Source organism: Drosophila grimshawi, unplaced genomic scaffold (assembly GCF_018153295.1).
Source record: "Drosophila grimshawi isolate 15287-2541.00 unplaced genomic scaffold, ASM1815329v1 contig_44, whole genome shotgun sequence".
Lineage (NCBI taxonomy): Eukaryota > Metazoa > Arthropoda > Insecta > Diptera > Drosophilidae > Drosophila > Drosophila grimshawi.
Genome location: NW_025063240.1, coordinates 13,462,264 through 13,478,685, shown reverse-complemented (window position 1 = coordinate 13,478,685; position 16,422 = coordinate 13,462,264). Strand labels below are relative to the sequence as shown.

Below are 16,422 nucleotides of genomic sequence, written 5' to 3'. Positions count from 1 at the left end.
ATAAATAAATAGTTCAATGGGCACATGAGTAGAATAAATAGGATGTGTGGGTGAATATAATGAGAATAGATTGGCGATATGCATAATTTTTTTCTTTTTTTTGATGATAGGTAAAAGGGGGTGACAGGGGGGTTTAGGCGGAGAGAACACGCATAGGGCGCACAATTGTCAGCATCGCTGGGTCAAAGGATCTTCGGACATCCTTTGCTAGCAAGGGGGCAATTGGGCGTGGCAGGCGTATTTCTCAAAATAATAAAAATAAATAAATAAATAGATTTTACATCGACTTAAATGCTAAACAAAATTTCAAATATTTCAAATTGGTTCACATAGTGTTGTTGCTGTTGTTGTGGTTGATGGGGAAATAGTAATGTTGTGCGAAGGTAGTGTTGCGAAACCTTTCAATGGTAATCCGATATAGTTTACCACAGCGGCATGGGGCGTTTTCTGGCCAAATAGGCGGCCAGTCTAGGATTGGAGGCGGGACAGCCTGCAAGAAGAAGGGAAGTGAATTAAATGATTATTTATTGAAAATAAAATTCAATAATGCAGTCAGCTTTAACTTACGGCAAACGGCGCAGGTCTGTTCATCGGTGCCATCGCCGCACCCATCGCGTCCGGAGCACACAATTGCCGTGGATCGGCACAGTCCATTGCTGCAGCGATGCGGACAGTAAGCATCGGGCTCATTGCGACTGGCCAGCAAACCACCCGCCTCGATTAGCCGTAAGAAGAGATTGGGCATGGAACGGGAGCCGCACAAATGCGGTGGCTCATCGCTGCCATCCTTGCAGGAGACAATCGCATTACAGTACTCGTACTCGGGCAAACACTCGCCGCTCTTGCAGCGGAACGTGTGCGGCGGACAGCTGTTGCCACCCCGCAGATGACCATCGCAGCCAAGCTCATCCTCGCCATGTGGGCACTGCTTGCGACCGTCGCAGAGTGCCGCACGTGAGATGCAGCGGCCGCTGCGCTCGCAACGGAACGCCTCCGCCGGACAGGTCTGGTTCAAGCGGGCATTATGGGTGCACTCTTCGTCCGAGTCATCATTGCAATCGGCACGACCGTCACACACAAAGAACCATGAGATGCAAACGCCGCTCGAGCGACACTGCAAACCAAAGAAAAAAACAAGCACAGATTAGGAAATTGGTTAAACAGGAATAACTTGTGTGTCTAGTTGCCCTAAGTGGTAGTCATAAGCTCACCTGGAAAGTGCCGGGACTGCATCCTGTGCGTTCGGCACCGCATTGTTGTTGTTCCAGGCTTGATGCGCAATCGCAGACGCCTCGCTTATTGCAGACCGTATGTGGATCGGCCAGTTGACACTGACGATTGCTTGCACAAGGCAGACCCAGTGAGATTGCTTCCAGACCAAGATCGACACGCTTGCGCAGCTCTGAGCCAGGCTTGCCGCTCAGCAGTGGCAGAGTGGAGACTGCAGCGAGAACGGGAATCTCGGATGAGAAGCTGGCAGCTGGCTGTGGTGTGGCCTCCTCAGAGGGCATTAGTGGCTTTAGGGTCGTCACCACCGGTGCCGCGGGCTCCATGAGCGTTACACGACTGGCCAATCCCAGCATTGTCTGTGTGGTGATCTCTACAATGTCAGCGGGATTGGGTGTGGCTTCCTCGTGCGCCTGACTACCAGCTGAAGTTTCCTGCTCAATGTCATTGTTTTGATCGAGCAGCGTGTCCAGTGTGGTCGACTCCAGGATCAAACTGTCCGATTCCAATTGTTGTAACCTAACCGGACCAGAGCCCTCGCTCAAATCGAATGGTAGATCTTCCGGAGAGAGTGTGCGATCGGGCTCAGCTTCTGCTGCGTCCACAGTGCTTGACTCCGTCTCTGTTACATCTTGGTCGGCGGATACATCGGGATAGAAGGTGATTAAGTGCCCATCTAATTCATTCTCTGATGTCTCGGTAGCTGCTTCGGTTTCTGATTGCTGCTCTTGTACCTCTTCCTGTGGTTCTTCCTGCTGCTCATGTAACTCATCTGCCTCCGCTAGAAGATCAGGTATGGCGGGCACTTCAGCCTGCTCGTGTTCCTGTTCTTGTTGCAGCTGCTGTTCCTCCACTATCTCGGTTTCAGCACCAGCCGGAATTGGCTTAGTTTGAGAGGGTTGCTCACCAAATGGCACGGGAGGAACGGTGCTATCACCCTCCAGGATCAGATCACTGAGTATGCCCGCAATGCTCTCGCTCTCTTTAAAGTCATCCGTTTTCTGTTCCTCACTCACAATTGGCACCTCGGCTTCAATCTCTGGTATCTCTGTGTCTGTGGGATCAGTCCTATCCTCGGTATCGGATTCGAGTATAGATAATGTAGTTTCAGTTTCAGTGTCTACTGTGGATTCATCCAGTTGCTGTTGCTCAGGCAGCTCCGTCTCTTCAGGTTTAATTTGGTGCACGGTCTCCACTGCCACTTGCTCTTGCTCTGCATCGTTGGCCTGGTTTGGCTTTTGTTGTTGATCCACATTTGGCTCCGCTCCTTGTATGATGTTATCATTTTCATTTTTGTCCATTTCCGTTTCAAAACGCTGCTCGCCACTTTCACTGCTGACTTCGGTGACAGTTTCCGTCTGATGCTGCTGCTCTTGCTGCTCCGTTGCTGCTTCTGTCTCCTTTAAAGCTTCGGTTGTTTCCTGCTCATCATGGTTAATTGGCACTGTTTCAATTGCCGCACCTTCATCATGATTGGTCTCCGCCCCAACAGCATCCACAAGCGACACCTCATCATTAGCAATGTTGCTTGACTGCTCTGGCTCCGACTCAGCGACCTCCTCTGCCACCATCTCGGTCTGTGGCACATCTGCATTTGTTTCCGACACTTCGGGCGTCTTAATTGCATTTGCATTTAGCTCAGACTCGCTGTTGTGACTGAGTTGCTGTTGTGTCTCGCTTAAGATTTCTGGTTCAGCTGCTGTCAGTTGAGTCGTTGCCTCCTCTCCATACTCCTCATCTTCCTCGTGCTCTCCTTCTTCAGATAGCTGCTCTGTAGTCAGCTCTTCGCTGTGTTGCTGTGGCGCCAATTCATCATCATTTGTTGGGTAAGTCAATTGTTCGTGTTGTGCTTCGCTGATTGCCTCCACAGCAGAATCAACATCAGCTTCACCCTGCTCCGGCTCAGTCTCATTCTCAGTTTCAGTCTCGGTGTCGATCTCTGTCTGTGTCTCTTCTATATTCTCCCCTTGCTCATTGATTGGCTGCTGTTGTTCTGCTGCTCCTGTCTCTTCTTCAGCAGCTGGTTGCTCTTGATTTAATTGATTGGCTGCATTTAAATCATCTTGTGCACTTATCGGCTTAATGTCGGCACTTTGTTCTACCTGTTCGAGATCAGTATCCAACTCTGTATTCTCTGTGTCTTTTTGCGTCTCGATTTCAGGTGGATTCTCGGATTCTGTTGCGCTCTCAACTACTGCGGCTTCAGGTTCAGTTAATGTATCTGCTTCTGTTTCTATTTCTGCTTCGGGTTTCTGTGTCTCCTCCTCCTCCTCTTGATTTTCCTTTTCTAACTCTGACTCTTTTTCACTAGCTTGGCTTTCGCTATCCTCCAATTTCGCTGGCTCCTCAATTTCGGTTGCTTCTGTTGCTTTTGTTTCGGATTGCGCTTCGTTGTCTGTTTCTTCTTGTTCAGCTGGCTTCTCAACTGGCAGCTCTTCCACAACTTCATCATTGACTGTTGCCAGAGGTGTTAGCTCCGTCTCAGACTCGATCTCATGATCACCCGACTGTTCCACCTCCTGTCCATTCAGCTGTTCAACGATCTCTGGTTGCTTCTCTGGCGCATTGGTCACACTTTCAATTTCCACCACCTCATCGCCATGAACGGGTATCAAATCATCATTAGCAGTAGCTACAGCAGCAGGCTCCTCCTCCTCCTCTTCTAACTGATGCGAATTCTGAGTGACTGTCTCCACATCAGTCTCGCTGTTTTCCTCCTCCTCATTTTTCTCGATGGGCACTCCGCCAATTTCGGGTTCTTGCTCATCATGTTGTGGCTGTTGTTGTGGTCGTTGTTGTTGCGGTTGCTCCTCTGTCTCTGTCTCGCTTGGTGTCTCGCTTGGTGTTTCATAATCGAATTTTATGGTATCATCGGTAGTTGTTGTGGCAATTGGCTGTGCACCTGATGCTTCTAGCTCCTCCTCATGCTCAACATGTGTTACGGGCTCCGATTCCACCTCTGGCTTCGCCGCCTCCACTGGAGCCTGTACTACCTCAGGTTCTGATTCGGCCTCCGTTTCTTGTTGATCCTCTTCAGGTTTGATCTCATGCTCCTCCACGTACTCATCATCAATTTTGTACGGATAGTCGTAGGCGGGTGCTGGCTCAGTTTCGTGCTCCACACCTTCCATAGCTTCGGTGGCAAAATCAGCGGGTGTTAATAGCTGTTGTGATCCAGTTGTGGACTGTTGCTCCTCTGAGGGCTGTGATACCTGTTCAGGCGCCACTACTTCTACATGTTGTGGCAGCTTTTGCTCAATGATTGCGGGTCCTGTTTCTTTTTGCTGCTCAACTGCTGATTGCTGCTGCTCAGCTTCTTGCTTCTCTTGCTCCTCCTGTTGTTGGGTTAGTTCCGTTTCCTCATGGGCCATATCCAAAGCTTCCACTTTCTCGCCGTTATCCACTTCGGTGATTTGCGGTTTGAGCTTCGTAGCATCGGTATCGTCTTCCTCTAGGATTTGCTCCTCCACGCTGGCAGGCAGCTCATCCTCTGACAACACTGGCGCTGATGTTGTTGGCGTTGTTGTAGGTGCAGGAGTTGTCGTCCTTGTTGTTGTTGTCGTCGTGCGTCTTGTTGTGGGTGCTGCTGTTGTTGTTGTTGTCGTCGTCGTTGTCGTCGTCGTTGAGGAGGCTTTCTCAATAGGTTGTTCCTCTGGTGTTGCAGTCTCATCTGCCTCCGGTGCCACACAGAGTCCTCCCACCATGCGTGTGGGAGCCGTGCACTGGCAACGTCCAAACAGATTGGGTATTAGGAAATCGCAATGAGTGCGCGTATCAAACATTTGACAGTGGGCGTGGCTGTAACAAACGGCGCCAGGATGAGCCGCTATATTAAAAACATGGAGAGATAAGACAGCGGATTAATATTTGGCTCAAATTTGAGAGAGTTTCAATAAGAGAGAAGATATAAACCTCTATGTGCTATTCACCTTTACCAAGGGCTATCATTTTGTATTCGTATCAAGTTGTAAAATCATCAAACCACAGAATGCATGAGATTCTTCAAGATTCGCATTGTAAAGGTGGTGGGAGGGAGAGGGTGTGCGGGGTGTGTTGGTAAATTGCTGCACATTCTGTTATTAAGCTAACCGTAAAGCGTGCATCAGTCACCAAATGCATATTAAAAACCCATCATCATCATCAACCAGAACAGCAGCAACAACAAACGTGAACAACAGAGAACAACAGACATCAACAACAACAAGAACCAGAGACAACTACAAGAAGAGACAGCCACAATTTGTTGTTTGCAACGAGCTGTGGTATTATGCCAGCAATGTGGAAGGCATTAGACCGCCTTCGACATGCCTAATAACCGTCAATATAGTCAACCTGCATCAAGCTGCAACAACATAGACGCTCAGCAAATCAGTAAAACGTCGCTGATGACGTCGCCCATTCGTCTACCCTCCCCTCTCCTCCCCTTCCGTCTCCACCTCACACCACTCCACTCCACTTCCCTTTAGTTGCCAATTCAGCAGTTCTCGTTTCCTACCTCATCAGCATTCCAAAGCCTTAGCGCCCGTCCCGAATATGGTGCGGTGTAGCTACCGCACATAACTGGCCTGCCAGCCACCTGAATCTCAGCTAGAGCTGCTTAGCGACGACTCCCCCTTCTCCTCAATCACCGCTCTCTGACTCGCTGACTCTCTGACTCTGACCCACTTTCGGGGCAAGCCGCCTGTTGTTGCTGCGGCTGCTGCAGGCGCTCAACTTGTTTTCACTTGTTTCGTTTTGGCGTGGCAGGCAAAGCAACTGCAACAAGCGACATGCCACAGCTACACCTGCACCACTCGTTGCAGCACCACTTGCCCACTTCCCACTTGCTTAGCTCGGCGTCAACATTGCCCTTAGGGCTGCGTCTAGCTGCCCATCTAGCCAACCAACCAGCCAGCCTGACAACGACAATGAGCCAAGTTAAGGTGAGCTGAACTAAACTGAACTGAGCTGAGAATGCAGTTAGCTGACTTCCCGAGTCAGCTAGGCGCCCCAATTTTCGTAGCAGCTGAGAGGTGGCTGTGATTTTTAATAAAAACTGCAACTATTTCTTGCTAAGAGAGGTGCTTACAAAAGTCACAGTTTTGTGTTTAGATATGGAAAAGTTGAGCTCAGCAAATGCTCACAATTGTGAACATAATTTTGTGGTTGTCATTGCATTTTTACCATATTACGATCTAAAAGAGGTTTGCATCTTGGAATTTATGTAACTAAATTCAGCTTAATTTTCACCTTATCTGCTGAATAGTTAAAGTCATAAAATCGATATCTTTCAAGTGACTCTTGACCATATCACAGAATATCACTGTCTTTGAGCTGGTATTTCACTTGACTTGCTGACTGGTAAGACCAAAATACTTAGCAACAAAACTGCAATATGTGAGAGAGAATTTCAAGTATGAGTGACTTTCATAAATAAATATGTGTCTTTCTGATTTAAGTGCATGTAATGAAGCTATCAAAAAGCGTGACTGCCGCAGAGTCACAGGTATGCGCCAAGCACGTGACGCGTACTTCAGACCATTAGAAAAGTAATGGTTACAGCTGCTGCTCATCTCCAACCAGAGTCGCTAAGAATTTCCCGCAGTGTCTTAAGGTGGGGGCGAGGGGGAGTTCAGCTAACAAAGAGTCAAACGATTGTCGGCTTTTGCACAAAGGTATTTTCAGCAGTTTTAGGAACCCGTTTGGCCTCTGCACTTAAAAGGCACAAGCATACACATGGCGTATACTTAACGAATGCGCCACTGACACTGACGCTGGCCCCTGGTTCCGACATTGACTCCGTCTCCCAACTTGCATCAGCATCAGCATCAGCATCGACTTAAACTTGGGCAGACAATGCACCATTCCAAATGCGAGTAGCTCGAACGTATCGCTGCAGTTTGACACCAATATTGGAGCCGAGAGAGCAGCCAAAGATCGAGCCAGTATAGAGCTAACCAGAGGCATAGACAAAATCCAAATAGTAATGCCGCGTCTTTCACTTTTATATAGACTACTATCAATAATGGTGGCCCACCCGGGCCACAACTATGATGACGACGCCTCTGTGCAGCAGCAATAATCGATAAGCTGGTGTAATTCCATAGCCACTTAGCAGAGAGGCAACCCTCCCCTGTCTCCCCTACTTTTCCTCATCCCCTCTCAACTCAACTCCCCACCTCTCATCTCCTTTCGAAGAGAGACTGGCGCACCGGTGTGACAGGTTGCATGCGAATGCGGCACGACTGCATCTGGTAACCCACTTCGATTACGGCTGCGCGTGTGAAAATGCTTTGGCTCAAATCGCAGCTGATGCCGTTTTTTTTTAGTAGCAGCTCCCGCTACTCATCAAAAAAACCCCAACAACAACAACGATAACGATCAAAAATCAGCATAAATTTTAGACATAAAACAGAACTGTGTCAACATTTTATTGGCCAATTGAGAGCCGCATTCCTGTGGCTTTAATAACTCAATTTATGTTAATTTGCCTGCCAACTTTCATTGCGAAAAATATAAAAAAAAAAAACACAATCACAAATACAATAACACTGTTTCTAATTAATTGCAGACATTTTGCTTTTTGGTATTCGGTTTCATTTTGTGGTTTTGCTGTTTGTCAAGTGCGTTTAAGTCCAATCTTTGAGCGTCACCTCTTTCTCCGTGCGGCTTTTCATTTCTGTATTGCTTCTTTTTATTGTTATGGCATTTCTTTGGTTATTGTTTGCGGAAGTGGTGGCAGCTGAGTGGAACTGAAACTGGTCGTGGCTTTAACTCAAAGTCTAAGTCTAACTCGAACTCTGGGACTGTTCCACATAATTTGCATGCAATTTGGCTTCTGGCGCAATTTAACCAAATGGCCACTCAAAACACATTTCCCCCCATAGCTCAAATTAACACAGTTGTACTATTGTCGGTTGTTTTTTTTTTTTTTATTTCATATTGTTATTATTTTTTTATATTTATTTTGTTGGTTTTGGTGTCCCTAAAGCGGTCAAACGAAATGAAATGGGATTTTTCTCTGTTGTTCGTGTCTTTGTTAAAGTGGCATGGAAAGTGTTTAGCGTTGACCAACTAAAAATTGGCGAATTTTGAAATCGAAGATAAAGACTTGAATTTCAGTCGAGAAAAGTGAGAGGCATGCAGCGTTTTTGTGTTCGCCAAAAGAATGTTAAAGAATTTGCATAACGCTTTCAGATCAAATGCTGTCTTCAATACAAACGATTGATCATCTTTGAGTTTGTCTTAGGTAGCATTAAGTAGCTGTTCGAGTTTTTAATTACAACTAATAAGCAATTTTGAAATAATTAATGGTGTTCTGTTTTTCAAAATATAGAAATTTAGCATGGCAAGCAGGGCGACCAATTTTTAAATGATCAATGCTCTAATAGAAAATTCTAGAACTTGATCAGAAAAGTTGTAAGTGGTTCTCTTCCTCTTCTTCATTTTCTAGTAAGATTTATAATTGAAGTTTCAATAGTCAACATATCCCTGCGTAACCTGCGTATAGCAAATCCAGCTGGCCAATGTCCAATGATTCATTCACAGATCAGCATTAGCTCCACTCCTCCTGCAACTCTGTATGCAACTCCACGCAGTGAGATCTCAATCTTTGAAATTTCTCAAGTCGCTTTGCAGTTTTATTTGTGTTTGCTGTACGTTTTGTAGCATGTCTGTACGTCTTCGTCATGGTGAGGTTCTCGGTTCTGTTGTCTGGCGATATATATATGTGTGAAGGTTCATTATCTGTTTTGGCTACATGCAGATGTTCGTGTGTTTGGCATACTTTTCCACACATTCTCAGTTTGGAGCATGGCAAATACGTTGTCATATATGCATAACTCATAAAGATCGCTTCGTTAAAAGACAGCGGCACAAAAATGTATCTCCGAAAATGGGCTTGGGTTTCAGCTGTGGGTTAAGGTGCATGGGAAACTGGAACAAGTGGCAACAACAACAACAACAACTACAGCGAAAGCCTGCACACAAAAAAGAACTGGCACAGCTTTTGCTCAACTTGACCCGACTGTGGACAGAGGGGACAGAGGCAGCGACAGAGAGAGCCCACTTTTGTCAACTGTATCCAAACGGGAGTCGCAGTTGCAGTTGGAGTTGAAGTTGAAATTCTTGGCCAGCTGGAGTCAGAGAGTCAAGAGTTCTGGAGCTACTTGCTGCTGCTTGGCTGACAACGCTAATTGGACTTTCTTTGGTCGCTGACTTTCTTTCCACATAATCAGTGCAATTTAATTACAAAACCATCTACAGTTCGGGCAATTAGGCATGTAAAGCAGTCGCAGTTTTGCATTCGGATAGAAATCGACAAAGAGGCTGCCAGCAGCTTTGTCACAGGACCAGGAGCAGCAGCAGCAACTCGAACTGTGGCTGTGACTGCTGGTGAAAGGTTCTGTTGCTCCTCTCATTGCTGCTTGGCTTTACTGTTTCGCTTGCTTTTTTTTTTTTTGGTGAAAGTATCTCATAAATGCATTGCAAACTTGCAGCAGCAGCAGTGGCATTGGAGTTGCATGCAGCTAGCAGCTTGGTCGACCCGACCACATGTCATTAAAATTATTTTAATTAAATATTATAGTCAGTTGTGCCAGCTGTTGTGCCACGCCCACTGGGCGGCCTTTTGCATTCAGCGTGCATTTAAATGCGCTATAATTATGTCGCCAGCAACAGCAACAGCAGCAGTAGACTGCAACAGGTGAACGGCAAAGACACGAACTGTAACAGTTGTCCAAGTCCAAGTCGAAGTCGAAGTCGAAGTCACCGTCCAAGTCAAAGTCGTGTCTGCTAAGCACCAGGGCAAACAAATGTACCGCAAGTCGGTTCAAGCTGACAATCCGCTCGAATTCGAAACATTCTAATCAGATTAACGCCATTAGGCGCCAATGTGCCAACACGGAGGGAATGCGACGAATGGACCAAGTCATTGATCCAAATCGGAACAGTTCAAGTAGACAACTGTCTGTCTCTCTCGCTCTCTCTCTCTCTCTCTCTCTGTGTGTCTCTAACTATCCATCTCTCTCTGAGAGACTTGTAGCTGCTGGAAACTGTCATTTGCCTAATGGCCAAATCACACTTGAAGATATTTTCCAAAGAGTTCTTTGATCTTAACTGCAGCTGAAGTATTTTATTAAAGGAAGTAACTGGGCTTACATTTTTTTTATGGTAAGTGCTTTTATTGACTGAAGTTATTGCTATGCTAAGTGCAAGAAAGTAAAGTTGAGAGAGCCAAGATTTATGCTTAAGCTGATTCAACCCAAGGGAATTTCAAGTTCACAATTTAAGAGTGCAACAGACGCAATATATTTAAAAGACACTGGTTCACATTACTAATATTTTAAGTCCAATTAATGGATAATATTTATTTCATAAGCGAAAGATCTTAAGCAATTGGATAATCTTTATCCATTCCCTCTTATCGAGATCTTTCTTCTCTATTTTTTTTTTAGATCTATAACTGGTTTGACTGGTGATCAATACTTTTACATTATACAAGCTTATAATGTCGTGATAAGTACTACTTTTTCAAATAACCCATAAATATTTCACACATTCCAATCTGCCAATTGGCAAACACTTGGCTGAATAATACTTTCTGTACACATGCCATAAATAATTCAAAATGCATTTACATTTCTCATTTTACGTTACAATTTATGTTTCACGCTTAGTTTGTAGATTTCTAGCAGCTAATGCTTCGTTAGCGGGTTCTTAGAAAATTAACCAATTATGCGTTTAATTTGTGACACGATTGTCTTGTTAGCCGAAGAATAGCAATTGTTATTGTTGTTGTTGTTGTTATGGCCATGTTAATTGTTTGTGTCAAGTGGCGGCAAAAGAAAGGAAAATTGTTATAGAAGTGTTAACGAACGGCAAACAATCCACGGAAATGAATGAATGAGATGGTTAAACAAATTGAAAAAACAGATCGCAGATCGAAAGATATGTGCATGTATCTGTGTAGCTGTGTATCTCTGTATTTGTGTATGTATCTATGGAAGAAGAGGCTGCTGGAATCGGCTTGCGTGTAAATCCTATGATAAGCAATCAAAGTTCCATTCTTGTGTTGTTTTATTGTTTATTGCAATTTACCAAACACCAAAAGAGTTGAACGAACGTCCATAAATGAACTTATTACTATTATTGTTAAATGTTGATATATATGTGTATGTGTGTGTGTGTGTTTCGTGTGGAGTAATTATGAAATTCCATGCAATTTGGGCCACAATTGGTCAACAGTTGTCTGATACTTACGTCCCAGACATGTGTGCTTGCGGAATTGCAAGAATCCCTCGACGCACCTACAGGCACCATCTAGGCAGCTGCTGTTTGCCACCTTCATCGAGCACTGCTCGCTCAGCTGGCAGTCGCCTCCCAATAGTTGAGCTACACAGAGTGGGAGAGAGAGAGTGTATATGAGTAACGGTTCTGCATATAAGCAAACATCTTAGGCACTTCAAACAACAACAACAACAACTACAACAACACTCTTACCAATAAAAGTGATGCGTCAATGTTGTTGTTGATGTTCTTGTTGTGTTTACCTCCAAATGGAGGTTAGTCAAAGATTGACTTTGCCCAGTTACTATGCATATAGTAAGTAGTTGTATATGTTTAATTACTCACATGACAAACAGCGCTTGGCATCCAATTGGACAAAGTAGGGCGCACACTCGCAGTAGCCAAGCGCCGAGCAGCTGCTGCCCTTGATGAAATCTGTACAGTCCATGTCATGCTGACACTTGTCGCCCAACTCCAATCCCTGTGTGTGGTGCAGTAGTGTGAACAACACAAAAATCTAAAACATATATTAAAAAATTCACAAGTTATTTCTCTTGAGCCGAGGAAATTGAAAAAAAAGAAACAAAATATGAACTTCATTCTAAAAATATAGCAGTCAATTGTGCCAAGATCTTCTGATCAAAACTTAAAGATTGTTACTCAAATAGTATTCACTAAGTGATTACATTTTTAGCTACCCAAAATTATAATTTACTTTCCCTAAATGATCATATTAGGCAACTACTGCTTTTGGCAACTGCCATCATGTGAAAAAGGCGTTCTTACGTCATTAGTCTAATAATCTCAAATTATTATGTATGCCGCATGTAAATGTGCCAATGATGATTAAGCACTTTTTAGTAGCATCATCAATTCCAAGATTTAATCCGATCTTACATAATTGCCCAGCAAATGCAGATATGATATAAGAAATCAGATTAATATACAAATTAAATAGTCTGCCAAGCATAAAATTTGAGCGGCGCATGCAAGGCGTGAAGAATTTACCAACACTACTCGAAAGATGAGAGAGAGGAGGGAGAGGGTTTGGGTCTTGAGAGTCTGCCGACTAATTGTTTGAGCACACGAAACTGCCGTTAGCCAAAAGTCTTGGCCATAAACAACGAACAGCAACAACAAGTAGAAATACGATGCGGCTGCTGCTCATATAATTAATTTGTGTAGTCGAAAAATCGCACGAGATACGCGATACAAGATAGAATACGAGGCAGATACTTTGTTTTTATGAATGAACACACACATACACATTCTACACACACACACGCACATACACATTCTACACAGGTGTGTAAGGTTTGTAACTGACAGTTAGATAGATAAGTAGACGAACACGTTATAGATGCTCCAAAGCCACAAAGCAAGGTTGTAAAACAAAATTAACAGTTGCTTAAACACAACACACGCCCAAAACAACAAGCTGGCAACGAGGCAAACCGATTTTTCATTCCACACTGAGGCCAACAAGCAGAAGTAGTCTGAAACTGAACCCATTGGGCTCTATAATTAAACAAGGGTACTACAATAACAAGATACAGTTTTGTATTATATGTTAGCATATTGTATCTTTTGGGGGCTTTTCAGTTAGAACCGAGTATCTACTTATAAATAAATAGAAGAAGAAAAAGAAGAAAAACACGTCAAGAGTACAATGCACTCGTATGGAGGCAGAGTGTTAAGCGCCACACGCCATTAATTATGCCAACTGCTGGATATCTACACATACATTTATACCCAACTTGGTTAACTCACCAATGTTAGGTAACAAAATCTATTTGCATACGTTGGAGTAATATATACATCTATGCATACGCCTCCAACTACTTAAAAACGGTACGGCGAAATTTGATGTGTGTAATTATGTATTTAATTTCCAACTGAAATTTACTGAAGCATTAAATGCAATGACAATATTAAATTGTAAAAGATACTCTTCTCGCTCCATAGAACAGAACAGAACTCAAACTCAAATTCAATCGCAATTCCAAATAGGAATTCCACAAGCCAGCAAGCCAACTTCTTGTTCGTTAACAAATTTCAACCACTTGAGACATAAAATTACAGTTAGTTGTTGTTGTTGTTGTTGCTGGCTGCAGGAAGCGCAAAGAAGTCGAACCGGAATGCCACGCTCTGCAGCAAATGACGCAAGTTTGCCCACATTTTTGTTTATGTCAATAGATTGTATGTTAAAAAGAGCTATAAAGATATTTGCAGCTAATTTTTATGAAGACTCAATTACTGTCGAAAGATATTTTCTCTTATTCAGATTATTGAGGAAGCAGTATAAAAAATATATCTATATAAGAAATGAATATTATTATATCGCTGAATCGAGAGATTAAGTTAGTTTTCATTGGACAAAGTTACAGCTAGAAATTGGAACTGGGCTGTATGCACTTTTGCTACAATCACTTAACAACCACAATTTCTACTTATTTCCAATTGGATTTTTGTTGCTGTTGTTGTTGCTGTTGTTGAGAACTGACACAAGCCGCAAAACTAAATGTGGGCTCATAACAAAACACTCAGCAGCAGCAGCAGCAGCAGCAGCATCAGCAATTGGTATTCGAGTTTGGAAAAGAATGGAAACCTGGCAGCAGGCCAACAGAATTGAAAGATACAGAATCTCACAGTTCCATTCTCAATTTGCCGCAGCCTCGGTGGCGGCATCAATGAAAAAAAAGTCAATAAAAATTGTTTAATTATACTTTCGAGTGGCTCTTAAGCGCGAGCAGAGAATGTGATCATTGTTGTTGGCCCATTAGAGTGTCTATCTTTTTCTATGTGCCTCTATCTCTATTATTCTTAATGTGTGTGTCTTTGTGGCAGGTTGACCCATTAAGAAACCAAAGCTACTTTCATTGGCAGACGTTATGCTGCTGTTGTTGTTGTTGTTGTTGTTGCAGCAACTTTCATGAAAGCTGTCCCAATAGATGCCGAAAATATAAAATATTTGCAACTTGACTGCTTGGGCAAATAATTGCCAATGTATGTCCACCCAGTTGATTTGCAAAGTGCCGACCTGTAATTCATCTTGCCACACAGGCACAGAGAACAGCAACAACAACAACGTAAAGCGAACATCATTCATCATCAAAGCGATGCTGCTGCATTCTCGGTTGATTTATGTTTTGTTTATGGCCACTTTGCAATTTTACAATTCCGTTGCGCTAATGAAGAAGTGGCCTGAACTTCCAAGTCCAACTCGGTACACGTATTTCACTCGTAGGAATCGTTAAAGATCAGGACGAAGCAGCAGCAAAACAAAAAAAAAAATAAATATAAAAAATTAAACACACACAAGAAAAAAGTGCAGCACAGGGGAAAACAGCAAATCATTTTTTGTGTTTTACAAATTACTTTTGTACATTTTTCCTTAGCTTTTTTTTTTAATGATAGTCGGGCGCCAGACTGTCTGCTGACCTTTAACCGCCAGCTGCTACGGCTAAGCGGTAAACGGAATAGAGCAAAAGACTGCATCAGACCAATACATTTGAAGCAAATATAAAGTAACCAAGCCACAGGCAGACACAAAAAAATAATAATATTAAATAAACAAATAATGGAAAAGCAATAAATAATAATTAGCACTATAACTTGGCATAGGCGGAAAGTGCGAGGTAAATTATTAATTGAAATAATCGTTTTTTAATTGTACTATTACAGTTAAGGAATTGTATACTTCTAATAAATATATATTTTTATTCGATTAAGAATATTAATTAATTTTATTAGCTTGATAAGAATGTGTGCATCAAATATAATTTTTTAATTGCCAAGTGCTGTTTAGTTCAGAATAAAGTATTTCTTCTAAAATTAACTAAAATACTTTTTCAGCCCACATTTATCCGAAATCTCGAAAGTTCCATTAACATTTTATGAAGGTAATAACTTAAAGCTTGCATGCCAACCGCCGCACTGAGGCATAACTCCAGTTCCCAAGGTTTAACTCAAATAAAATCAACTAACTCCCACCTTTTCATTAGATTAATTTGCCTACATTACTCTCAGCGCTCAAGTGAAGACTCCCTGTCGAGCAGTAACGAGAACAATAACAACAGCAAATAGTCAAGTCAAGAAGAAGATACTGAGGAACATCATCATCGACGCCTATCCATCTATCAGGCACAGTTTGACCCAATGGCCGACTTCACAGCTCTTTCATATACACACTCTCGCACACTCACACTTATACATAGAGCAAGCTGAGTGAGAAAAACTTGGCCGACGGCCCACGATCAAAGTTAAAGTCAAGTTAAAGTAAGTGCCACATTGTATAAACCCCAGCCCACGCCAAAAATGTACAAGCATGAAGCAGAAATATGTGGATAAGTACTATATATATATGTATATATATATTGAAGTTTATAAATCTATGTTGCATAGCTGAACAATGGGCAAGAGTTGACAATTTTTTTGGAGCAGTTCTCATTGGCAACGCCCCAAAAAAATCAATGGCATTTGCAAATTGAGTTATGATTGTTGGCATTACTACTTTTTATAAATAAATCTATCTTCAACTTATTTATATATGTCTGTATATATTTGTTGTATTTGGAGCTTTGTTCGTGCACACTTACCGCTAAAAGCCGCTTAACCGTAAAAGCTTTGCTGAGCATCGCGTTATTTGCAGGTTGCTTTCTCGTCGCAGTCGACGTCGCTGTCGGCGTCGCTGTCGCTGGCATTGTTCCTGTTGCTGTTGTTATTGTTGCTGTTGGTGTTGTGGTTGTTTTTGTTGTTGTTGTTGTTGTTGTTGTTGCTCTCGCTTCCAAGAAGTTTAGTTCCAGCTATATTTTAGTTGTCAAATGCAACTGGCTTTTGTTGTTTTTCTTTATTTATTTGGTTTTTGTTGTTCTTGGTGTTTGTGTTATTCTGCTGTAGGCACAACCTTTGAACTTGGCGGGGGTCAAA

The 16,422-nt window shown here is 43.0% G+C and overlaps 1 protein-coding gene across 1 annotated transcript; it reads right to left on the bottom strand.

Annotated features, from left to right (window-relative positions):
* Nucleotides 1–330: 330 nt before the first annotated feature.
* LOC6558933 (microtubule-associated protein futsch) lies at nucleotides 331–16,196 on the bottom strand. The gene is made up of 7 exons (XM_043215368.1): nucleotides 16,092–16,196; nucleotides 11,839–12,010; nucleotides 11,467–11,598; nucleotides 4,059–5,053; nucleotides 1,212–4,004; nucleotides 568–1,114; nucleotides 331–490 (listed from the first exon to the last, which is right to left on the bottom strand). The coding sequence occupies exons 1-7, from the start codon at nucleotides 16,194–16,196 to the stop codon at nucleotides 423–425; spliced, it is 4,812 nt and encodes a 1,603-aa protein (XP_043071303.1). The 3' UTR covers nucleotides 331–422.
* Nucleotides 16,197–16,422: the final 226 nt, after the last annotated feature.